General features: G+C 46.4%; 2 protein-coding genes across 6 annotated transcripts in view; both read right to left on the reverse strand.

Annotated features, from left to right (window-relative positions):
* Positions 1 to 5,016: 5,016 nt before the first annotated feature.
* On the reverse strand, positions 5,017 to 7,644 carry PTS (6-pyruvoyltetrahydropterin synthase). Of its 2 annotated transcripts, none has more exons than XM_042882498.1 (6): positions 7,547 to 7,644; positions 6,837 to 6,916; positions 6,534 to 6,556; positions 5,890 to 5,946; positions 5,560 to 5,627; positions 5,017 to 5,437 (listed from the first exon to the last, which is right to left on the reverse strand). In XM_042882498.1, the coding sequence occupies exons 1-6, from the start codon at positions 7,618 to 7,620 to the stop codon at positions 5,296 to 5,298; spliced, it is 444 nt and encodes a 147-aa protein (XP_042738432.1). In that variant the 5' UTR covers positions 7,621 to 7,644; the 3' UTR covers positions 5,017 to 5,295. The 2 variants fall into 2 exon arrangements, with proteins under 2 accessions (XP_042738432.1, XP_042738431.1); XM_042882497.1 differs by having other exon boundaries at positions 5,560 to 5,630.
* A 1,734-nt stretch (positions 7,645 to 9,378) lies between these two features.
* BCO2 (beta-carotene oxygenase 2) overlaps positions 9,379 to 24,010 on the reverse strand; it is a 20,444-nt gene continuing 5,812 nt past the window's right edge. For all 4 annotated transcript variants that reach the window (XM_042882253.1, XM_042882255.1, XM_042882256.1 and 1 more), the window contains 11 exons: positions 21,891 to 22,086; positions 20,646 to 20,857; positions 19,008 to 19,123; positions 17,032 to 17,134; positions 15,780 to 15,908; positions 15,473 to 15,633; positions 14,743 to 14,910; positions 12,964 to 13,101; positions 12,430 to 12,612; positions 11,328 to 11,438; positions 9,379 to 10,067 (listed from right to left, as the gene is read on the reverse strand). In XM_042882253.1, coding sequence (XP_042738187.1) covers positions 9,954 to 10,067; positions 11,328 to 11,438; positions 12,430 to 12,612; positions 12,964 to 13,101; positions 14,743 to 14,910; positions 15,473 to 15,633; positions 15,780 to 15,908; positions 17,032 to 17,134; positions 19,008 to 19,123; positions 20,646 to 20,857; positions 21,891 to 22,086 — 1,631 coding nt within the window. In that variant the 3' untranslated portion in view covers positions 9,379 to 9,953. The remainder of the gene's footprint in view (positions 10,068 to 11,327; positions 11,439 to 12,429; positions 12,613 to 12,963; positions 13,102 to 14,742; positions 14,911 to 15,472; positions 15,634 to 15,779; positions 15,909 to 17,031; positions 17,135 to 19,007; positions 19,124 to 20,645; positions 20,858 to 21,890; positions 22,087 to 24,010) is intronic.

Below are 24,010 nucleotides of genomic sequence, written 5' to 3' on the forward strand. Positions count from 1 at the left end.
AGTCCACTTTTGTTCAGATTTTGTCTGAAAAGCCACGGCTTGCCTCAAAGAAGAGATGTTCCTCCCTCTCATAGTTAGGCTGTGGTGGAGCCCTGCTGATTTCCACTTATTCCTAGCCCTGGCGTGGGCTGGCCGCTTTGTAAGGTTGGCCGTCCCTAGAACAAAATCAAGCACAGTATTACAGATGACATTTCCACTGCATCGTGCATGGAGTGATCCACGCACTTGTGGAATGTTTCACAGAATTTCACTGAAATACACCTTTGTGGCCCAGCTACTACAGCTGCCTTCGGTTTTGCAGGCAGATTAATTAGCAGCTCCCAGGTAACTGGAATAATGTTATACCTTCTGCTACAGAAGCACACAGCACTCAATAAAATCCTACTTAGTGCAATAGACTGCCTTTCTATTCTAATCTTCCTGTCAATATGACTATCTGGTCAGATAACAGCTCAGATAATAGGTATCAAATCCGTTCCAGGTAACCTTGTGGCAACACCTCTTACCAGGTGTAGGGTGGAGTGCAGGCTGGGATGCTGAGCACTGGGCTGCACCGTTCCCTATGTGCAGAGAATGAGAAACCCCTCAAGCTTTCAGCAGCCCCTTCTCCCACAAAATGCCCCCATTTTCCTGTCCTGGATTTCCTGCTGTTTAAGCATTACTAGAACAGCTGCAGCTGTGAGCAACAAAGCTCCGCAGCACTTCTCCACCCTTCCCCTGATTGCTGCAGCTTCATGCCCCCCAGGGAAGCTCAGTGCTTCATAGAAATCATGACAACCCCAATCTCTTGGAATGCAGACGTAACCTTCTACTGCTATTTCTCACCCTCGATACAGCAAGAGGAAGTGCATCACTCATTCTGAGAGCAACCTGACCATCAGGATTAAACATTAACCTTCCTTGTTCCATTTCCACCTATGCAGAACAAGGAGCAGTTCCAGCTCCTGCTCCCCACTGCCCCATTGCTCCCAGCAGCAGCAGCCCCAGCTCCAAGGGCAGAACACATGGAGTGGAAGGGCCATGCCATATCCCTGCACGCTTCTGCATCACTTTGAGAGCAGCCATTGAGTTTCCCAAGCCCCACTGCAGCGAGGGAACAAACAGCTCCTGCCTCCGGCGCAGTGATAGGCTGCTGACCCTCCCATCCTAGTGGCTTTATGGCACTTAGGGACACGCACACCCACAGCAGTAAAAGGAACATCAGGTAGCAGGACAAAGCATGCAAACATCAGAAAATGCCCCAACCAGTGCTACACGTCAGCATCCCTGTACAACCACGTGTTCCTTCCCTCTCTGAGCACACAGGACACAGTGCAAGGGCAAAGCCTGCTCCCTGCTCCCCAGCACTGCCCTCCCCACTGCGCACAGGGCCCGGAACCACACGCCATGAGCCTGGAGCTGCAGGAAGAAGAGCTGGGCTGCCCCATCGGACGCACTGTGTGGGTTATTCATTAACGCGGTCATTGTTGGGGCTATAGTGAAATGCAAGCAACATCCTTGGGAGTGGTACTGAACTTGGCTCAGCCCCAGTACTTGCCCACACCCCGCAACACTGCCCCTGTGTGGGGCAGGAAGGCAGGAGGGGGACCTTCCACTCATTCCCTACTAAATACGGCGCAGCATGTTTCTGATCTTGCCATCATTATACCATTATTCGTGTTTTCTGTGTGCTGAAGCTGGAAGTCATGCTCCCACAGTAGCTCTCCTGGGACTGGATTTGAAATTTTAATTGCTGTCCCAGACACCCCCATCACCTGAACAGCTCTCCTCTGGCCAATTTCATCACTCAGTAACTAAGTCACAGCACAGATTAATGTTTAACAATGCTAGCTAATTTTATACAGCCGTACCCAGCCTATGAATTTGGAGGTTGATTCCCACAGACTTTCCTGCATGGACTCACACACTCCTGAAAGAACTGAGTCCCTTATGAGCAGAAGGCATGCACCAGAACCCCTGAGGCATCACAATCCCAACACCGCCTGCCCCTGGCACCCACACCATTTCCCAGTCCCTTCTTTATTTCCACCACTCCAGCTCTGCTGCAATTTAAACCTGACAGATCATAGAATCATTGAGGTTGGAGAAGACACCTAAGGTCCAACTGCCCACCTACCACCAATGTTGCCCACTGACCGTGTCCCTCAGAGCCACATCTCCACATTTCCTGAACACCTCCAGGGACGGTGACCCCACCACCCCCTGGGCAGCTGTGCCAGTGCCCAAACACTATTTTGGAGAAGTTTCTCCTGGTACCCAAGATCAGACAGAAGAACGTGAGTACTTCCTGGACATGCAGTGCAGCAATAGATAAAAATTCCCCAGTTATTGTGGGACTTTGTCAGCGTGTTGTACTGCAGTAAAACAAATGTAGGTTATTTTTTTCTGGCCCAGTACCCAATTTCACACTAAAAATAGTACATTGCCATACTCATGTGCTTGTTTATTGTCATCACTGTCAATAGCTGCATTACACTTCTGACATACCACCATGTGGTATGTTTGGGTTCCCATGACGTACTGAAGATCCAAAGGACTCGTGAATCACACAGCACCATTTATCACAGTGGTTAGCCAGCCTGACATCTCTGGCTGGCATCGCACCAGAGAATGAGAGAACAGCAGAACCCAGAGAAGGGGCACAGCCTCCCAGGACAGCACCAACCAGAACAAAGGCTGCCGTGTCCCACGTGGTGAGAAATGGGGGGCTGCAGTGCCCTCAGCAGCACAGTGTCCCTTTCAACTGAGATCTGAGCACTCCCACCTGTGTGATGCTGCAGAGCACGGCTGTCCAACCTTCTGGCTTCCCTGGGCCACACTGAGTGAAGAGGAAATGTCAGGGGCTGTATACATAGGCTGCACTGCAAATAATGCCTTCCACTTATTTGCATGGAAACTACATCAGATGCAAAGAGCACAGTAACACTATTGAATAGAGCACGTTCTCAGCTACAGAACACTGCTTTTCTACATAGGCAGCACCACCAGCTGTGCATTTTCACCAGCAATGAACAAGAGCTGCATGCTGCACATGACAAAACCTGCACCAGCAGAGGTGACCACTGTCACCAGTGCTGAAACACACCGCTCACCCCTCTCTGCTCACCTCCACTCTTTGGTCTCCAGAAATGTTCACCAAGCATTGATGGATGCCACTGGGTGCCATTTTTTCTGCATGGAAGAATTCAATTCCACACCTTTGCTTCATCTGCCCTTCCATGTCAGACACCATTGTGTCAGACTGCCCCTCTGCTGCCATCTGTCACACGGCAACAACATGCAATGGATCTTGGTGGGAAGAATCCGCCTCTACTGCTGCACCACCAGCATCCGCCTCTGATGTGGTGGGCTGACATCATAAAACAGGAGGCATTACTTTCAGAGCAGCCCTCATTAACTATACAAGGTTGTTAATGTACATAACAAATAAAGCTTATTTTAATTTTTAATACTTTACTACATTAAAAAGAGAGGGCAACAAAGCCATCAAACCATTGGGATGCGTGACCTTGCTGTGAAGCTACACATCAGTGTGGTTTGATGGCAGTGGCTGCAGCTCTCAGTGTGGTCTCACAGTGTTGGTCAGAGATGTTTGATTAAATCTTACTCTTCCTGTGCTTCATGCTTGCACACAGTTGTTCTCTAATACATGCACTGCCAACCCCCTGTGCCCTGGATTCAGCCACGCAGTGCCCGTGGCGCTCTGCTGTGTGTGCGCTGTGAGCGCTGGGTGCACACCTGGAGCCTGGCTGTGCAGCTGTGTGGGTCAGACACAACTGCTGCAGAGCCTTCAGCTCCCAAAGCGCTGCCCTTAGGAGGACAGGAGGCAGTGCCAGAGCTCTGCAGCTCTGCTGTTGCAGAGGATGAGGTCACCGGGGCCCTGAGTCACGCCTGGCCACAACATCTGAGCAATAATGGATGAAGGCACAGGACCATCCTCTTCCTAGAAGCCACAGTTTAAAAGAAAGCAAAGTATTTTCTAGAGCTGTAACCAGCACATTCCAGCCAAAGGTGAACTATTAGGCAAGCTTCATTAAACCCTTCCAAGTGGTGCTGTTTGCTGTCATTACTCAGCCACAAACTTCCTTGTAGAGCTCATGAATTATTACTCTGGGTATCACCTTTTAAATTACATACATTTAGTTGTTCTTTGTGGCCATACCTCCCAATGACTCTCAGTACCACTTGGCACATTGCTCATGTGATGGGGAATCACACACAGAGCTGCTCCTGCCTGGGCTGGCAGGTGGGAGGCCCTCATCGCAGACAGCTGAACTGCACTGTTGTTCCCCAACTGGTTTTACATGCATTCCTCTTCCAGCTCTTTGATTTCACAGTATGCCTACAATTTCAGGAACCTTCAGAAGAACTGGCTGGCGCTCAGTCACAGCCCCATCCTCTGTAAGCACCCAGCTGCAGGAGGCCGTGGAAGCAGCAGCCCCAGTGGTTGGTGCACACTGAGCATCTACATGAGCTTTCCAGCATGGGGTTCTGATGGTGAAAACACCACGCAGCTGCTGATCACTGCAGTGGGAGAACTCACTGGCTGCTTCCTCCAGAAAAGGAGAGCTTCATGCTGTTCCTACAGAATTGCTAAACAAAAGCACACCTTATCTTGCTGCTTGTGCCAAAAAGCTTTTGGGAGTCTACAGTGAACATAGTCTCAAAGCACCCTAATATGGGCCAATAAGCCATATTTAGGTCAACTTTTTACATGGGTAGACAGTGACAGGACAAGGGAAAATGGTTTTAAACTTAAAAAGGGGAGATTTAGATTCGATGTCGGGGGCATTTTTCAGAGAGAGAGCAGTGAGGCGCTGGCGCTGCTGCCCAGAGAGCTGTGGGTGCCCCATCGCTGCAGGCACTCAGGGCCAGGTGGGATGGGGCCCTGGGCAGCCTGAGCTGGTGGGGGGCAGCCCTGCCCATGGCTGGGGGTTGGTACTTGGATGATCTTTAAGGTCCCTCCAGCCCAAGCTGTTCTATGATTCTAAGACATACACACTACCAAGCCACCTCCTCTCTGGAGAGCTGCTTTATTTAGCATGGTACAATTGCAGATTGCACATCAGCTCAGCAATCTGGTTTTATGAAATCAGAATGTCTTGGATAAAGGCAGATGTATCAATGAACTGTGATAACCCAAACTGCTGCAAGATTTCTGGCAGAAGAATTACGTTGGTTGGTTCTTTTGCAGTACGTAACCAAGGCTTCACTTCAGCACACAGGTGAGCAGGGCTGATGCTGTCACTGACGTGAGCAGGTGTCAGTTTCCAACCAGTTGAGCTTCGGCTCATTTCACCTCTCAGAAATCGCTTCTTCTCCTTTATAGACCACAATGTTCTGGTCTGTTTCGTACACTTTGACTTTATAGAGCATTCCCACAGGCAGGAGCCTCTTGAGGTTTTCCCAGATGAACACCGCAACGTTCTCTGTGGTGCTGGGAGCAAAACAGCAGCAGACTCAGAACCGTCAGTGATGGCACCCACAGCGCTACCCCAGCTGAGGACTGAGCCCCGCAGATCTCTGCCCAGCCCTGCAGGCCCCCAGACCTCCACCCACCTCACCACCTCAGCGAAGTAGGGCACATCCTTATCCAGGTTTTTGTGGTCGAGTGGCTCAATGATAGCCTGCTGCAGAAAGAGAGGTGTCCAGGCTCCAACACCATGCACCGGGCAGCAGTCTGTACAGAAATGTACAGACGTCCCTGCATCCATCCATTAACCTCCCAGCTGAGACATGGCACTGCCTCACATCACTGCGTTAAAACACTTCAATCCTAAATCACTCCTTCATTTCTTCTTTATTTCCCACCATTATTAACTCACCATGTTTCCACCAGACAAACAGCCCATCTCTAACACAGGGGTGTCTGGGAGAGGGGTGCTTTACCTGCATGTACGCTTTCAGGTCTGTCAGGTTTATAACCATTCCTGAGACGGGGTCAATCTGGAGAGAAAACAGAAGGCAGATTAGTAACCTAGCTACAGGCCCTTGTTACCAAGGCTGCTCTGAGCCGGCATGAATCAGGGCCACAAGAAAAATCCCTCTTCACCTTCACATACTGAGTCCCTACTCTGCCCCTGTATGTGCACACAGCAGCTTATGGCTCTGCTCCCTGACATCAGGGGGAAAAGGCTGCCTGCAACACACAGAATACAGAATCAGAAAGGTTGGAGAAAAGCTCTAAGACCATCCAGTCCTTCCACCTACCACCAATACTGCCCACTGACCACGTCCCTCAGTCCACACTTCCTGAACTCCTGCAGGGACGGTGACTCCACCACTTCACTGCACAGCCTGTGCCACTGTCTGATCACTCCTTCCTAATATCTATTCTTAACAATCCAATCCAATCTAACCTCAGCAACCTCAGCGTCGTTAGGGGCAAGGTGAACAGCTGATTGTTGAAAACCTCCCACAGTGATGCACACAGCACAGGAAACCCAGCAACTGAGCTGGATCTGCTGGAGACAGGGCCCCACTGCCCCACTGCCAACTGCTGCAAGGAATGAAGGAACGCCGAGAACACTCACCTCTCCACGCACAGTGACTATAACTGAAATTAAAAAAAAAAAAGGAATTATCACGTCATGCATGTGACACCATGAGCCTCAGAACAAACCCCACTGGTGATGGAGGCAGACAACCCATTCAGCAGTACCTCACCAGGTGCAGCCTGCACAACACTTACAAGCACAACCCTTTAAGGAAAAGTTATCCACTGCATTAGGAGTGGTGGTCCTGAGTTACAGAAGCCATTCTTCTGACCTCTGGGACAGCCCTACGTCCATGAGGAGCAACATGCACACGTGCACATGTGGAAGCCAATCCCTTACCCTTGTAGTTGTGCCCGTGGCCATTGGGATTGTTGCACTTCCCAAAGAGTTTCAGGTTTTCTTCATCACTCAGTGATTTACTGCAGGAGGCAGACAAGGCATTTCAGAGTGCAGATTTTCATGGTGTCACCCCATCTGTGTGTCCCAGCTCCAGTGTCCCGCCTGACCCCAGGCGAGGCTGGGTGAGATAAGGCCAGGTTGGATGGGAATAAGGCCAGGCTGGATGAGATGCTGGGCAGCCTGAGCTGGTGGGTGGCAGCCCTGCCTATGGCAAGGGGTTGGTACCAAATGGTCTTAAAGGTCCCCTCTAACCTGAGCCATTCTGTGACTCACACCCTCCCCGAATCCACACACAGCTTCTCCCACCCCAAGGGCAGCACAGAGGGAGTACAGCACAAAGCTCACCCTGGCACGGATCACCAAGTCCCACCCCATTCAACCCATGAAGACACAATGACATCGATGACTTTTTTTTTTTTTTTTGGCTTTGCTTTTGTGCTTATGTTTGCAGTTCCGTACCGACCGCCTCACCCCAGCTGCAATTCATGCGTGAACAGCACAAAACCATTCGGGTTCCTGGTAGGAAGTGCCAGAACTGTAACCAGCGCTACTCCGTACTAACGAACGAACGAAGCCGGCGGAGCTTCCCCGTGTAACAAAAAGCACGGCGACGGGACGGGGCCCGGCAGCACCCTGCGGACCCCCCTCACCTGTGCAGGCGGTGGCAGGCGCTGAAGCTGGCGGTGCGGGACAGCCGAGCCAGGCGCGCTGCGGGCGGTGCCATGGCGGAGCGGCTCCATCCGGGGCCCGGAGCGGACGGCTCCGCAGCGCCTCCCGCGATGCCCGGCGCGAAGGGACGCTGCGTTGCTCCGCGGTGCCGTGCCGAGCGCAGCTTCTGCTCTAGAGAACGTCAGCAAAATGCAACCGAGTTTGCTACAGTCTGGGATGTTAGAGCAGGGGGTTTGGAGTCAGGAATGGAACGGGCTGAGATGGGCATTGAAGAGCGGTATCGGGGAGCAACACATGCCGTGTTCTCCTGGACAAGTTGCAGCCCATGGCCTGGAGATCTGCGCTCTTTGCTGGGCAAAGAACTGGGTGCACTGCTGGGTTCCCCAGGGGTCGGTGTTGGGGCCGTCCTGTTCAGTGCCTTTATTGATGATCTGGATGAGGGCACTGAGTGCATCCCAGCAGGTTTGCAGACAGCTCCACGTGGGGGGAAGTGTGCATCTGCCCGAGGGCAGGCAGCCCTACGGAGGACCTGGACAGGCCGATGGCTGGGCTGAGGCCAACGGGACGGAGCTCAAGCAGCCGAGTGCCGGCTCCTGCGCTTCGGCCACAACAACCGCACGCGGCGCCGCAGGCTTGGGGCAGAGCGGCTGCAAGCTGTGCGGAGGGAAAGGAGCCGCGGCTGTCGGTCGGCTCTCGCTCGGCTGGGCGTGAGCCAGCAGTGTGCCCAGGTGGCCGAGAAGGCCGACGGCAGCCTGGCTGTGTCAGCAGCAGCGCAGCCAGCAGGAGCGGGAGGTGAGCGTCCCCTGCACTCAGCTCTGTGAGGCCGTAGCTCGGCGCTGTGCTCGGCGTTGGGCCCCTCGCTGCAATGCAGGCGTGGAGGCTGGGAGCGTGCAGAGAAGGGAACGGAGCTGTGAGGGGTCTGGAGCACAATGGGGTGCGATGGGGAGCGGCTGAGGGAGCTGGGATTGTTCAGTGTGGAGAAGAGGAGCTCAGGGGAAACCTCACTGCTCTCTGCAGCTCCCTGACTGGGGGCTGTGGTGGGCTGGGGGTCGGCCTCTTCTTGCGGGAAACAGCAAGAGGACGAGAGGGAATGGCCTCAAGATGCTGCAGGGGAAGCAGGCTGGATATTAGGAAAACCATCTTCTCAAGAGCAGTGATTGGGCACTGGCACAGGCTGACAGGGTGGTGGTGGAGTCACAATTTCTGGAGGTGTGATGTGGCAATGAGGGGAACGGTCGGTGGGCAGTATTGGTGGTAGGTGGATGATTGGACTGGATGATCTTTTCAACCTCAATGATTCTATGACTTAGTGGAGCTTTGTGCAGACCTTCAAACCTACATGCAAGCACACTCCCAGGGCTGTCTGCAGAAACTCCCATTTCTGGATGTGGTCACAGACTCAACATTTGTGCACTGTGCACATTATATTTCCTTTTCCGTGGCTTTCACCCTTTCATTCATCCTCGCACAGGCCAGTTGTTCAACCTAATTTGTCATTTGTTTTCTTATAAGTAGTGACAGCTGCAAGCTGTGTTCCTAAGGCATCAGTGCACAGGGGTGGGCCTGCCAGATTCCCTCCCGGATAACAAGTGCACCCTTATTTATGGAGAAGCGCTGCCTGAAGAGATGCAGAGTTCCGCGGAACCACTTCCTACCTCCAAGTAGCTGAGCTCGCAGCTCCGCAGCGGGGCCGGTTGCCCTCTGGCGGCCATGACCGGCTCTTCAGCCCTCCCTCCGCCGGGACCTGTACCGGAGATTCCCCCGACGTGTCCCCCCACCCTGCTGCTGTCAGTGGGGGCCGCAACGAAAGGAAGAAACGTCACAGGGTTTTATTTGAGGGCACAGTTAATGTACAGAGACAGCAGTACGAGTACAGCTTCCGTGAGCATTTTCAGCTATTCTCTGGTGTTCTCTGAAGGCAACCTTTGTGCAGTGGGGGCATAATTACAGCCCTACACTGGGCCTAGATGTTAGTAGTTGGTTTTATTCCATTTTTGTGCTTTACATTTTTCAGCCAAAGCCATTGGAACTGACATTTACTACTCTCTTCCCTTTAGAGCACATTGCTTCCCAGACAAGGTCACAGTAGTTTCCATTTTCTCCCTTGCAAGCCTTATGCATGGCAGCCTTTTGAACTGCTGCTATGTGTTCTACCAAGATAGACAGAAAACTAAGATAAAGCAGTGGGCTGTTAGAGAGATTGAGCTACTGTCTTCCTCAGACCCTTTGCTGTGAATTAGGAACGCAGCAGTAACTTAGAGGTTGTGATAGAGAAGTGGTTCCTTCAGCCTTGGCATAATGTAAAGTTGGAAGGTAAAAGAAAGCAGAGGTTTCTTTCTGAGCCTGACCCTGCCCTGAGTTATAGGAGGTGGCTCTCTTTCCTCTGTCTTAGCGAGAGCTGAAGATCCCATGGAATCCATAAGGCATTTGCACTGGGACTTCTGCTCGCCCCAGTTCTGTGAAGGTCTCTGCATCCAAGACAAGCAGGAAAGCACTTCGGTTCTGCAGGGTGAGAAGAAAGCCAGAATTAATAGCCACACTGAAATCCCTTCAGCTCTCCAGAACACCACATCTGTCCCACACTCAGGAGCCCAAACACACAGCCAGGCACAACCAAGCCGTGCTGACTGAGCCAGTGACACAACAGCACCAGGAGCACTGATGGTCACAGGTGTCACACTAACACTGACGTTCCCAGTTGAGGTTCACCTAGCTGTGCTTGGCAGTTACAGATACACACCATGGGAAGCACGTGTCCAGTGCTTCCTTACTATGCCAGATCTCCTGTAAGTTTATGGAGAATGTTAATTCTGTGCTTGTGGCTGTAACTGTGATAACAGTACCTCTATCAGCAATGGACCCATGAAATCTCCAACTTGATTTTTGTTTGTCCTGAGGAGAGAGGGGGTGTTGGTGTCATCGTTAACACACTGACATAATTATTGACATTAGCTGTCTTCAGACAAATCTGTTTCATTAATATAATTGACCTACTGAACATCTAGATAATAATTCTGAGGCAAATATTCCATCTAGTTTAGCTTTTAAAATAGAGTTTAAACTCCTTATTATGAAATCTGCCATGGGTCTAATTACCAAAATAATTAAATGACCACTAGCATGCATTTTTTCCTTCACCTAAAATACCTATTAAGCTGGATTTTTATTACAACAGTGAAGGGCAAAATATTTAAAATATCTTCACAGCAAATAAATGCTAAGAAAAAATAATGAAGTAAATGTAATGAAGTAATTTTTTGTGTAGCAAAAATGAAACAAATGTGGAAATATCAATGTTATGTATGTCAGTGTATCCACTGACTAGCACCTGAAGCCATTAGAGTTTAAAGACTGAAGTAAAGTGCATGATGAAAATGAGTAAAGGATGTTGGAAATGCTTCTGAACTTTGATTCTTTTTGAAATGGTATTTGTTTATACACAGCCCATTTGAGTGCTTTTCTGAGAAGATACCCTGGATTAGGTATTTGTTGGGTGAATGACTTCATATATCTGAGTTAGGTCAGAAATAGATATCAAAGAAGAAAAAACATCTGCACCAACTAGAGCAATAGGCTGACACTCCTTTCCCTTTTTCTCTTTTCAAATGATGTGTTACATTGCCCGCTAGTCCGCTAACGTTAGTGAAATATTTTATGGGGACAGATGTGCTTTACTTAAACAAGAGATCTATCTGCCAGAGACCTTTAAACTGTTGTGGTTTAGAACTGTGTGGGTTGTGTAAACTAATAGGAATAAGTTACCTCATCAGGGGAGATCACAACAGACAAGATGACTCCACTGTCTTCTGCCGTGGCATTAGGCACTGGCACAAAAACAGGCTCTGAGGGGTAGGATCCGTCTTCCTGCCAAATCTATTGAGTACAACAACATATGGATGTGTTTCATGTCATGATGTTTGTCTGCTACCATTCGCAGAGCTGCAAGTTAGAAAGCTTCATGCAGAGCGACCCAATTGCACCTCCTGCCCCAAGGAACCCACAGTTCAACCTTCTGAGTAATCCTTTTGATTTGCACTAACAGAATGCTAGTGCTGTGACAGAACGTCCATTGTGCCAAGCACTGTGCAAACAGGCAGTGAAAAGATTCGTGATGCTCATTCCATCCAGCAGCTTGTACTGGCACAGGTACCAGCTGTAGGCTCAGAAAACACCAGCATCCAGCTTGCACAATCCGCTGCACACCACGACATGCCCAGGCAGAGCTGATATGCCTTGCCAGGAGAGATCTATCACCACCACAACCCAAAGGCACAGCTTCTGTCCTTACTGCAGACAGAGCCATGGCACCCAAGCTGAAGGAGAGCACTCTTACTGTAAAATGAGTACCCAGAACAGAATGATTCAAGCCAAGCCATCCTAAGAATTCCTAACTTCTTCAAGCCCCTGGGAAAGTTCCAAATTCATTAAAGCTAAAAGCTTTGGAAATTATTTCTCTGTTTATGGGAGACACAGCCTAAATCCCTGCCTGCACAATGCTAAACCTTCTTTCTTGCCTGAGCTATAACTGCCCTGGTAATGTCTGCTGCTGACGGCCTATGCTATGTGGGTATTTTCTGTTCTGCCTGGTAAGAGGTGACTCTTCTTTGACCTGGGAGAGATGTACAGTCTTTATGCAACCCTTTCTGTTTCCTCATCTATTTAGGAACCTGGACTGATGTCCTCTCCTGTTTGGTAGGAGTTCTAGGTGAGACATAACATTAGGAACCTCATCTCAGACCCTTGTGGAAAATTAAAAAGCAAACAACACTTAAAGCACATAGTGCCTCATAGCTGACAGAACTTAGAAGCCAGCTGAGCAGAATGACTCCCAGTGCTGACAACAGAGAAACTCATTTCACCTCACCTGGAAATTCTTGGTCTCCACATCAACCTTCATTAGGGAATCTCCGATGAAATGCCGAAAACCACACCCGTAGAAGTAACGGTATCTCCTACCACTGTACTGAGAGTAGTTAATCTGGGGGAACTCCAAACCCCCAAAGTCTTCAAAGCCATCAGGGTGAAGATTTTCATGTGTGCACCAGACCTAGAAGTATGCAATGCAGAAGCATCAGTTTAGCTTCATGGGCAGCAGAGCTGACCGGTCCCAGCAACAACATGTATTCTATTCCTCCTAAGGCTGTAGGACTGTTCAAAGCAAAGCAAAGCAAAGCAAAGCACAGTTCTGTACACTGGTGAAAGCAATGGAGATTTTGGCAGTGAAGAACTTCAAACCTGACCAGTTGTGGTTAACACACTTGTGCATTTTTGGTAAGTCACAATCTGCCCTTGCTTTCTCGTATAAGGCAATATGGTTGTACTAAAACACCAAGTCCCACCCTAGTTATGAACAAATCATCACAGCTGTACATGCAGTTATGTAAGTCTTTAACACAACCTTGTCATCTGAGTCTTTCACAGCCTTTGCCATCGTGTAAGACAGAGGGTTCAGATTCTTCCCCACAGGTGTATCCGAATTCACGTTCAGTGGGAGGACAAAGCGACGGGGGAAAGCTCGAGCTACTGAGCCAAAAATCTGTAATAGAGCCAGAGAGTTACGGTGATGAAGAGAGGAGGTGGCATTTTGTGTAGTCCTGTGTGGAGCCAGGAGTTGGACTTGGAGTTCCCCACGGGTCCCTTCCATTGCTGTATATGGACTCTGACCAAACCACTTGCTATTTATCTGAGCATAAACATTGGTGCTCCCTGAAATGAGAGGAAATATCTGACTTAATTCTCTATACCAGGCTCTGGAGCAGCCTTCCTCACCTCTGGAAAAAAAGCTCTGTTCAAATACAGTTTAGAACCTTTAATACTCTCAAATATTAAACCTTCCGAATTAAACAAGTGGCAGGGACTCTGTGTTGGAGTTTCTCAGTTACTTTACATGTAACCGGTTTGATGTGAAACTTCATTTTAAACACGTTAATTCCTATACTCTATTTTTAAAGCTTTGTGTTTCACATAGCCACAAGAAACTGATTGGTTGAGGAGCTCTCAGACAAATTAAGAGTTAGTCAACAAGCAAAAGCACTAAGCATAATTTGGGAAAAAGAGATAAATCATGCTCGGGCATGCGTTAGTCTTTGAGTACAGAGTAATTTTAAGACTCTGTTTTGAAATGACTTGCTCTCATGTGTCTGTGTACCGTTTAATGTTTAGGCTACCCAATTTAGAAACATGGGTATTGGAAACCATGATCTAATGTTCACATACAGATACCTTCAAATATCAAATGGCAGCTCTTCTGAGCTCAGAGAAGACTGAACAAAATCTAGAATCCGTTCGCAGAACAAATGGCCATATTAACACTCTGCTGTACTTGAATTAATGTTCACCGTATCTTGGGAGGGGAAAATGGGAAAAAAACATCTCTGTGGAGACACAGCAATGCACTTTTCAGACTAGAACTGAATTTCTTCCAGACTGTCAGATCACAGAGGAAATTCTGATCTGTCTGAACATGTTGCAGAAACTGCCCCTCACCCACCATGCAGTGGGTTTCCAGTAAACACATCCACACTACAAGAAACTGAAGGCACCCCCTTTTTCTCCCCTGTATGGCCTATGTAAAACACCGAGCCTTACATGGCTTTAAAAAGTGCTTTTAAGAGAGGTGGACATGTTACATATAGAAAGGCGCTGTTGTAAAGTGCACATGAGGACCAATGAGGGGTTTCTTGCTGTTTGTGCTTTATGATTTACACAATAAGGGGTGATTTTCTGAACTAACGCCTTTAGATAGCAGGATTTCTTTTTCTTTTTCCATGTAAAAGTAAAACCTAATTTTGCATACTTCCTTGAGGGAAAAATATTTCCTTTTATTACATGGGAATATGGAAAATGAGTATCATTAGAAAAGAGATTTTTAAAACAGAAGTCTACCTGCTTGATGGGGATCTGTATCACACCCTCATTTTTGAAAACGTTTCAGGGAAATGCTCCATAGAGATTATCTGCTAAGAGCTTTAAAATGAAAGAAAAATACCAGTGTATCAGGGGACCATAATGTTAGCTTTCCTGTACAGCTGGGTTCCTTTCTCAAGTTCATATCTCCTGCCTTGCAGTCTGTCCATCATGCTCTCCATTCCACCAACAAAAACTTTGCTTTAGAAAAATAACTTAGCCAGTATGGAGTCCCAGCAGATCCAAAGCAACACAGATGTAGAGATCTTACCTGATCTAAATCTGCTCCACTCTTCCTCATATTCTGCAGCTTGTAGACAGCCAGAGTTTTCCCATCATCCTGGCAGCACAAGTCAAGGACCACACAGCCACGGTCTTCAAAGGCATTGATTTGATGGAAAGTAACAAAGGGCTTAGTATACCATTGCCCTGGCAGCACCTACAGTGACCATAGAGAGATTGACTTTTCCTCTCAAAAAATGGTAGCCACACTTCCAAGACTTTCTCTTCTTGCCCTCATTTTGTTACCCCCTTATTCCTTGATATTTGTATAATGTTCTTGTGTTGCTACAGAATGGCTGCTTTAAGCCAGTACACAGGCAGAGCCAGATGAAGAAAAGCCAACACAAAGCAACCTAGGCTAGGCTCCTTGCTGTAATAGGTCTGTTTGTGCTGTCTATCCATGGCTGCACCCACGCATGGATAGGCATCATTCCCAGGCTCTGCCTGACCCTTTTATACTTAATAGTGCCTGATGGGATCCTCTAATTTCTTACATCTCCTGTTCTTTTAGGGCTGGGAAGATGGATCAGTAGAGCTGAAAATGCATGAACTCGGGCCATTTCTAAGAAATCCACATCTGTGCTTGCAAAGCTTATCCTCTGGTAACTTCTGCACTGATTCATATTGCTATCTGTGGCTGCTACCAAGCACTTTTCTTTTGGGATCTAAGATTCCAGCTACAGTTGCACAGCTGCTGGAAAGGCCGAGGATCCACCTACCTTCCCAGTGCGTTTATCCACCACGTGGAAGCGAGTGTTGTACTGAGGCTCCCAGTTTATCCCGTCAGAAATGGGCTTCCCACGGAATTTGGAAGTGATAATCCGCAACAGATTCAGCTTGATGGGCTGCTCAATGAAAATGATATAATTTTCACTCATCCCTGAAAAGGGAAGGAAGGAGATAGTATCAGAGAACTTGGCAAACGAAACAACAACAAAAAATACCTTGAGTCAGAGGGCAGTGAACAGCCCCTTGTGCTGCACAGTAGGCTAAATTCATGGAGTATGAGACAGGAAGCATGCTTACCAAAGCTGTGATAGTAGGAGGGTTTCATGTTATCCATTGGAGCAATGGAGCACAGCACTTTCGCTCCCTCTAACGTCTCATTGCAGTTCGACTTTTGTGGAGGGACCTCAATGATATTATATGTAGTCCCTGAAAAAAAAAAAAGGGGGTTCAGCACCGCTGAGATGTGAAGCTGACCAGATTCACAAAAATAAAGTCAGGCTCAGTTCCCTTCTGTTTCCTTAGAGTAGGTAGAAATGTAGTAATTATTAACTGGGCAGAAAACAAACAAAAAGAAATAGTTATCAAGTCAGTAAAGAAATCAGGGGATGGCCGCCAAAACAAGATGTCAAATAAGTAGGAGGACCTTCTCGGTCTGGTTGATAACCGCCATCAGCTTTTTCCCATCTGTAATATGTTCTTTACACTGACTCAGAGAATCATAAAATAATAGTATCAGGGAGAAAACCAAGTTCATTGCTTGTACATCAAAGCAAATGAAAACTTTGAGCCTTGGTGATGACTCATTTACTAACTCCGAGCATATGGGCAGCTATGAAGGAAATATCTGAGTGATAATCACATGTTTAGTCTGCCCAGCTGAAAACAGCATGTGCTGTAAAGCTAGATGTTGGTAAAGCCAAAAGGAAATGAAGATAGCAAGAATGAAAAACAATCAAAACTGAACAAATGTTCAGGGAATTGAAACAAGCCTTGGGTATAGGGCTCAGGTATCTGAAAAAGAGGGTCTTTATGTAATGAGCAGTGAATGACAGCTCTGAACAGCCACGTAGGCGTGACTCATCTCGAGTTAATGGAATGCTCTTCTCATTTCGAGAAGAAAACATATCCTAGAAATTTCAAGTTTACCGTAAAACAGGCAGTGTTTTTCTCCTTATTGTTCTTATTAAAAGCCAATTAATCTAATTTAAAAACTTGCATCTAATGTCAAAGTTCTTTGGATGAAGCATCAACATTGGATGAGACCAAGTATCTTCCTTCTGTTTTTCATAAAACCTTGGAAGAAGATCTGGGATATCTGTTGATAACCACAGGCCAAAATCAGAAGCATCTGATACAAGCTGCTGAGCAAAGCCATTTGCTCAGACTGACTCCTTGAAAGAAGAGCTAATCAGATTTGCCATCATTTTGGCTCAAAGAGAAGCAGCAATTACTAGGTCTTTTCAGACACTGAAGTTTTTCCAACAACCTCTCCTTGCAGCAGCAGGGAGCCGCCTGCCCACAGGCCAGGTGTGGCCAAACCCAGTCTTACCAAATTTCCCATAGGAGTTTCCCATGTTGTAAGCTGTCCCATCAGGTGCATAGTGAGGGTGAGCAGTGGCCCCATTCACGGCAACAAACTTAGTCCAGTCTACCTGCAAATCCCGAAGATGTTCAGTCAGAAGAGAAGCTTCCTGTTGCTCTCTAGCAAGCCACAGTCTTTCTAAACGTTAGTTTTGTTAAAATCCGAGGAAGAATAGCTTAATTATTGTGACCCTAGTGTAGGAACTGAATTTAAGCCTTCATTTTACCTGAAATTTAAGCACATTACTCAGTGCATTCATCCTACCAGCCAAACAGGACCAGTAGCAGCAGCCACTTCCATGGGAAATACGAGCATCACAACTGGCCAGGAATGCTGACACTGCAGGAACGTTGTCCATAAAAGCATTTTAATGAGGACTTCATGTAGTATGCACTGCAGGCATGCAAAAAGAGACAATTGCTACCTGCCACCTCCCCCAGAATCACCAAATGTTTTGAAAGCACACACAGCTAATTGAGACTCATTACATGCTGTCCTTACAGAGATGAGTCTAACCCTACTATCTACAGATAGGAGTTGGGACAAAGGTACATCTGTGAACACTGTTAGCATGTACCCCTTCTTTCTGGTCCGGTTGTAGTTTGGATTCAAACAGCAGAGGGAATGTTTTGGGAAGGAAGTCTGAAGAGAAAATTGAAGGGAGATCAACCCATGCATTGAAACACTGAAACGTGAAAGATACCCTGGTTTTCCAAAGTTTCAGAACATATCTTTCACGTATCCAACCCGAGGCTCTTCGGAAGGCCCCATTGGAGAAGAATGCCGTGCTACCAGAAGCTCACAAAACCATGCCCTCTTAAGGCATCTCAATTTAGAGATTCTTAACATTAAATCATCCCTTCTCTTCCTTCACTTATCTAAAAAATGCTAGTCCAGTCTACATCTAAAAAGAAGCTTAAGGGATTATTTTTTTAAACAACAGGATGGCTGAGCATTGAAACCAGGAGCACCACCTACACTTGTTTTGTCATCACTAGGTTGTGGTTTACAAAACAGGAAACAGCAAATCATCAAACTCTCAGTTTCAATAGGCAAGTAGCACACAGTATCTCATAAGCAGAGCTTCTTGATCCTGTAGAAAGGTAGGGACTGCTGCAATGCCTCTCTCAAGGCAGTGAACTGAGATGGTATTTTCCAGTACTGAACAATCTGTAGCAACATACAAGGATGACAGTATAAGTATCCAGGAGCAACAGAATCCTTCTTCAGTTCTTCTCGCAATGGTTCAGCTCAGCAAATATCCAAAACCTCTAGCAGTGCTGCAGGCGAGTACATAATTTACTCTGCCATTCTGTAAGTCGTGCTCTGTCCCCAGATACAGCCATGCTGCTGTGAGGCAGTGCATAGAACACGCGCTCAACTTGTGGTTTGCTGGCTAGGATGGGGAAGAGTAGTGGCAGCTGAACTTCCATTTAGTTTTACATTGGCTTCACCTCCCACTGGCTGCTGAGGTTTTAGTCAAGACCTTGCAGGGCTGGTTTGCAGTATTTGGAGCTGTGTGTGCATGAAGACATAAAGAGAACAGATGGGAAGACTGAAGAGACTGCAAGAATGCAGATCTGAGAGCAGTGATGCTTACTTCTTCCTGTACGCACGTTATTCTTCATACACAGACAAGTACAGACAAGTAGTGAGTGTGCTGGAAAAATGACTAACGGAAACAGCCCTGCAAGCCTCTCTGCCCTTGCCTGCTACCATGGGAAGCGTCTGGAGGAGAGCTGCCTTTCTGCTGGACAGATTCTTCGAGGAACTCAGGCATACAAGGAGAAGATGCCTTACAGCTATGGTTTAGAGCTGTATTGATCTTTGTTTTGGAATCTGATTTCCCCTCTGCTTCTCACAACTTACTGAGGGCCTCTAGGAGCAAAGAAGAGAGATCATCATGTGCCACAAGTCAGCCCCCTCGCCCCACCAGCCCATACCTTTTCCTTCATTTCAAGTGTTTCTGGGTCCACTTTGTACATGCAATTGTTCTCGCCAGTGACATAGTAGTCTCCTTTATACACAACACAGCTCACATTGGCATTGTCACTTGGCTCTGAAACAAAACTCAAGCTCTGGTTAAGCTTACATGACATCATATCAAGCTAGACATGTTTAAACAAATAAACCCATTGGCTGTGACGTTAATCCCCCTTGATCAGAACTATCTCACTAATCTACAAAGGCACCCCAGAAAAACATCTGGACAAGTGAAATCAGGACAAAAGGACAAGAACCTGCTGCATTTTATCAGTTCACTGCTAGATCCCAACTTCCTATTGATGTTCTGTAGCTTGTTGGTACTAAGAAGACTTCTCTATCCAAGAAAGAGTTTTACGTAGCTCAACAGCTATTAAATTTGGACACTCAGGCCTTGCCAATATTGTCAGTTTGTCCAGAGCCAACCCTCAGCCCAGTATTCACACACTCAAGGCTGCAGAGTCAGGTTCTGGTGTTGCTTCCTACTGGATTTGAAAAACTTCTAAAACATATCTTGAGTTGAAATCAAAGAAAGTGAGTTATTCATTTTGTAAGTTCTGGAAATATATATATAATGTCACTAATTCCTAGAGGCTTAAACAGGTTCAGTTTCTCATGTCTGCAACAAATGCATTGTCTAGAGGTTGTCCAGCAGGAATGCAAACAAAACTGCAAAACTGTGTTGCCTTCAGGTTGATTACTGTGTTTGAACTTATCATCTTCAAAAACGAAAGGAAGTTGTGGTTCTAGTAAGCGAGGTGTGGAAATGACTCTAGTGAAACCAAGATAACCTAGGTACTCCCATATGCCCTTTGTGTGTGACCTCTTATTTCTTCATACTTCTCTCCCTTTCCTCCCCAGCCAAGACTGTCTCCTCTGACAGCCATATGACGAGTTCTGTGTTCAATTCACACCATTGGAAATGGGAGGTAATACTTGAGGCTACAACTTGGGATAAGAAGTGGGAAGCTGAGGAACAAGGCAGACCAGTGAGTGAAGGTATAAGCACCTTCAGAGAGAATAGATGACAGGCAGGACAGGATCCATCACCTCAGGAACTTAAGCAGCAGCAAGTTGCAGACTTTAGGTCTGTTCTGGTTTTAGTGACAAACACTTGGCTTAAAATTAAGCCTATTTCTTTCCTGCCTTACACAGTACCCTATAGGTGATGATACATCCATTCCTGTGCAATACCCTCTGTCACCCTACTTATATTATCCCCTGCACCTTAGTACAGGAAGGGAAGGATTAGCCCACTTACCCTATAAGCTTAGCAAGGTAAGGTGTTTTAAGGGCAAAGTGTCTCAGGGAGAATAACAGATTGTAATGCCCATTATCAGGTCTGTACAGGGTGTTCTTTGGGGAGACTATTTGCAACAAATTGGGACCAAGAGAGCCAAAGTAGCACTAAAACACTAAAGTGAATGTGCATCTTCCAACTACATCTGATATCAAATTGTTGTTGTTCCAAGGGTCCACCTTCTAAGACTGACCCCGAATATGCCTACACCAGGCTTCTTCACAGCTCCCATCAAAGCTAACCGTCAGTTCCCCAAGAAAACCTCAACACATTTTGCATTTTTTAGGGACCCTCTTACTTGGAGGATCAAAGCGTGACATGAAGCGTGCAAAGACACTCTTGCATGGATCTGGCATTGCCAGCGTCCCAAATTCTGAGACCACAATGCGGTTGTGCTGGTTGTTCATCAGGTAGGAGTTGCTCTGCAGAAACTTGCTCTGGTATGTCACCGTGCCGTTCCTCAGCTGAAAGTGATGCAGCAGGGCCATGCCATCAAACCAGTGGTTGTATCTACAAGTGTTAATAAATAGGAGAACAAGATTTGTGCACTGTATTATGTTCTGCTATACTGTTCTCTCTTGCCTTTATGTTTGTCCATGACTAGCTAATGCTAGCATACCATGAGCATATAAACATAGACAGCCTTGTGATGAGCCTCAAGTAAGTGAAATTAATCAAGTGCATTTGCAGGCATGCAGCCTGAAGTTAGGGACTCACCACCAACGAAATTTGGGCTCCATGTATCACTTCTGAAAATAATAGGGATTTCTGAAAATGCTGTGTTTTGGAGAAATAAATTGGGCTGGTAAACCAACCACACTACAGATTTCTGCATAAGGAGAAGAAATTGTGCTTTGAAGGAACACAAATTATTGCTGAAAGCCTAACCACACTTTATCTCTCATCTATTTGCAGGGTGCCAGTCTCTTCAAAAGGAGAAATCTGAGACTTAAAGGGTAGTCTGGATGTTTTTAAGACACGTCTGTCTTAAAAAATGTAATGATTGTCTTTGGCCAATTGCTGCCATCAAATCTGCAGAAAGAAGAACTGGGTTTGTCAGTTTGCTAGAATGGCAGATTCCAAGCCAAAGGCAAGGTTGCCTATGTAAAATGTTTTGATATGTTATCTGTAAAATGAGCTGGATTTGTCACTAAATCAACTTACCCAATTTAGTGCACTCATCCTTGAAAACCATTCCTTGGATTTCAGAGTGTTCACAGGATGGACTTTTGTTAGTGACAAAGGACTGAAGGCATGTTATAATCCCCATCTCTGGTCCCTCGTTACACCATTCTGAGTAGGTCACAGCCTTTCTGTGACTCAGCTTCTTCAGCCTGAATAAGTTAACCATGCTTCCTATTTTCAGAGCTCACTGAGCTCTGGTGAGGGAGCAGATGTTCTGAAAAGAAAGATGATGCAAGCCTTTCCTCTTTGCCTAACTTAAGAAACTACAAGGTGCTCCAAACAGTAGTGAGCCATTTAGGGGCTTCCCATTTGGCTTTAGCTAGCGCTCAGACCAGAGTCTCACCAAATCCAGACTTACTTCTCCTCACCAAACTCAAATTTCCCAGGGCCATTTCTCAGAAGATTGCCATTAATCCATTCAGGAATATGTCCTTTGATCTTGGCTGGGATGGGCTCTGGGGTCTCCTCCACTGTCTGTAGTAAGGGAGAGATACACTGCAAATTGAGCAAGGTGAATTGCTCCTTTGATGGACTGGGCAGTGAATTCTTTAGACCTGCAAAGAAAGCAATGAGAACAAAAAGCAAGTAACTAAGATTTACACTTGAATGAACAGGCAATTTCTAGAGCTTGAGTTTACATATCTAGAAGAATACTAGTATTCTGGTACTCAGAATCCCCCAAGCAGCCAAACTGTACAAGTTATTCAAACTGAAGTTTTGTTCCATAATATCCCATACATCCACAGGGAGCTGAAAATCTAGCAGAGCTAGACTGCGCTTAACTATACTCAGTTCATTAGTGAGACCTGTTCTGCAGTCAAAAGGAGGCAATAAATTATTTCATGATAGGAAAAAAAGAGATATTTAAGTAAGGGAGCTCACAGTTGGACCTTATTTCAGTAAGTAATTGACAGTAAGACATGGCTATTTGTCAAGATAATCTGTTGAGTTACATTAAACAAACAAACAAACAAACAAAAACTGTTCCAAACTGATGCATAGAGTAACACAAAAGAGGAGCCCTACAAATAATCTCCCTGTGCTTTCTGATGGTAGCCTAGTGAGGAAAGCAACAGAAAAAAGCTTGTCCCTCAGGCCAAGGCTGTGATCAGAAAGATGCCCTACGAAGCAGTGCGTGCAGCATTTATACCACAGTGTTGCAAAAAGCAAGGCAGAGCTGGGCAGCCCTCAGACAGAAAAACCACATTCTAGCACTAACTCCACCCTGGTATCACAGTCACGGTATGTTAGAAAGACAGAGAAGTGTACATACTGGAATACTTTCCCAGAACACGTAATCTAATCAGACATCACCCAAGGAGTTTCCAGAATTAAAGCAGAGTGCAGAAAAACAAGAACACATCAGAGATGATTATTCTTGTGCAGGATATGCTGTCCACTTCCTTAATTTTGCTACACTTAAAATTCTCATAAGGTCTTTCTCCTGTCCAGAGACTAGTGGTTGGCCTTCCATCTTTATAATTTATTCTCATTACTGGTTCAAATGTGGGGACAAATGTTCTCCCTTTTTGCTTTGGGAAGTGTTTTGAAAGTATCTGAATGCAAGAGATTTTTCTCTTTGACATTAACAGCTATGAACTAATTTTGTATTTGAATTGCTAACTGTTGCTTATGGATGAAGTCACCAGTGCAGTGACCTGCAACTTAAGGAGAAGACTTATTCAGATCCAATCATATTCGATGCTGTTACCGATACTTCTGGATAGGAATTAGTCTGAGCTGGTTTTAACCAAGGGCTTCTGAAACAGCACTGAAAATCTGTGCTACAAGTCTGCTAGTAGTAAGAAGCAACATACCTTGAAGCTAAAGATAATGCAAGATTTTCCTAATGCTGAAAATTTCACAGTGAAGAAATGTTATCCTACTGTTAGTATTCCCCTTAACCTCAGTAGTTAATGCTGGAATTTGGAGGAGGGGATGTATCATGGCATTAAGTTCCTTCAAATCAGTGACCTGTTTTTAACAGAAATGTACATTTTCCACTGAGTTTAGAATAATAATAATTATTATTATAATTATATACAAAAGAAAAGGTCTTCCAAAGTCAAAGGAAAAAATATATATATTTATATACACACACAACACTGCAACTGTAAGAAACAAACCAACCACAGTCTAGCTCGCTAGAAGGAAATCCCAGAGAACAAAGAACAACCTCCAGGACTCCCAGTGCAGTACAGTAAATCCAGGCAAGCTATAGATTGTTAGACAAGAAGGTTTTACAAGCTTGATGTCAGAGATTTCAAAACCCTGGAAGAGCACAGGCTGTCAAATACAGCTTGTCATGTTTCCTCTCTACTGCACATGAAGGACTCCGCCAAGTTGGCAGCACCTGTAATGTGGTAAACCAGAAGCTCAGACTGCTGAAAGATGCACAGGTCAGTTCTCAAACTCACCGGGACAATCCGATTGCAGGAGCTCAGAAGGTAATCACTGGCTTTTGCCCTTGCAGACCTC

The sequence above is a fragment of the Lagopus leucura genome, unplaced genomic scaffold (assembly GCF_019238085.1).
Source record: "Lagopus leucura isolate 7727_CA_CO unplaced genomic scaffold, USGS_WTPT01 Super-Scaffold_100034, whole genome shotgun sequence".
Lineage (NCBI taxonomy): Eukaryota > Metazoa > Chordata > Aves > Galliformes > Phasianidae > Lagopus > Lagopus leucura.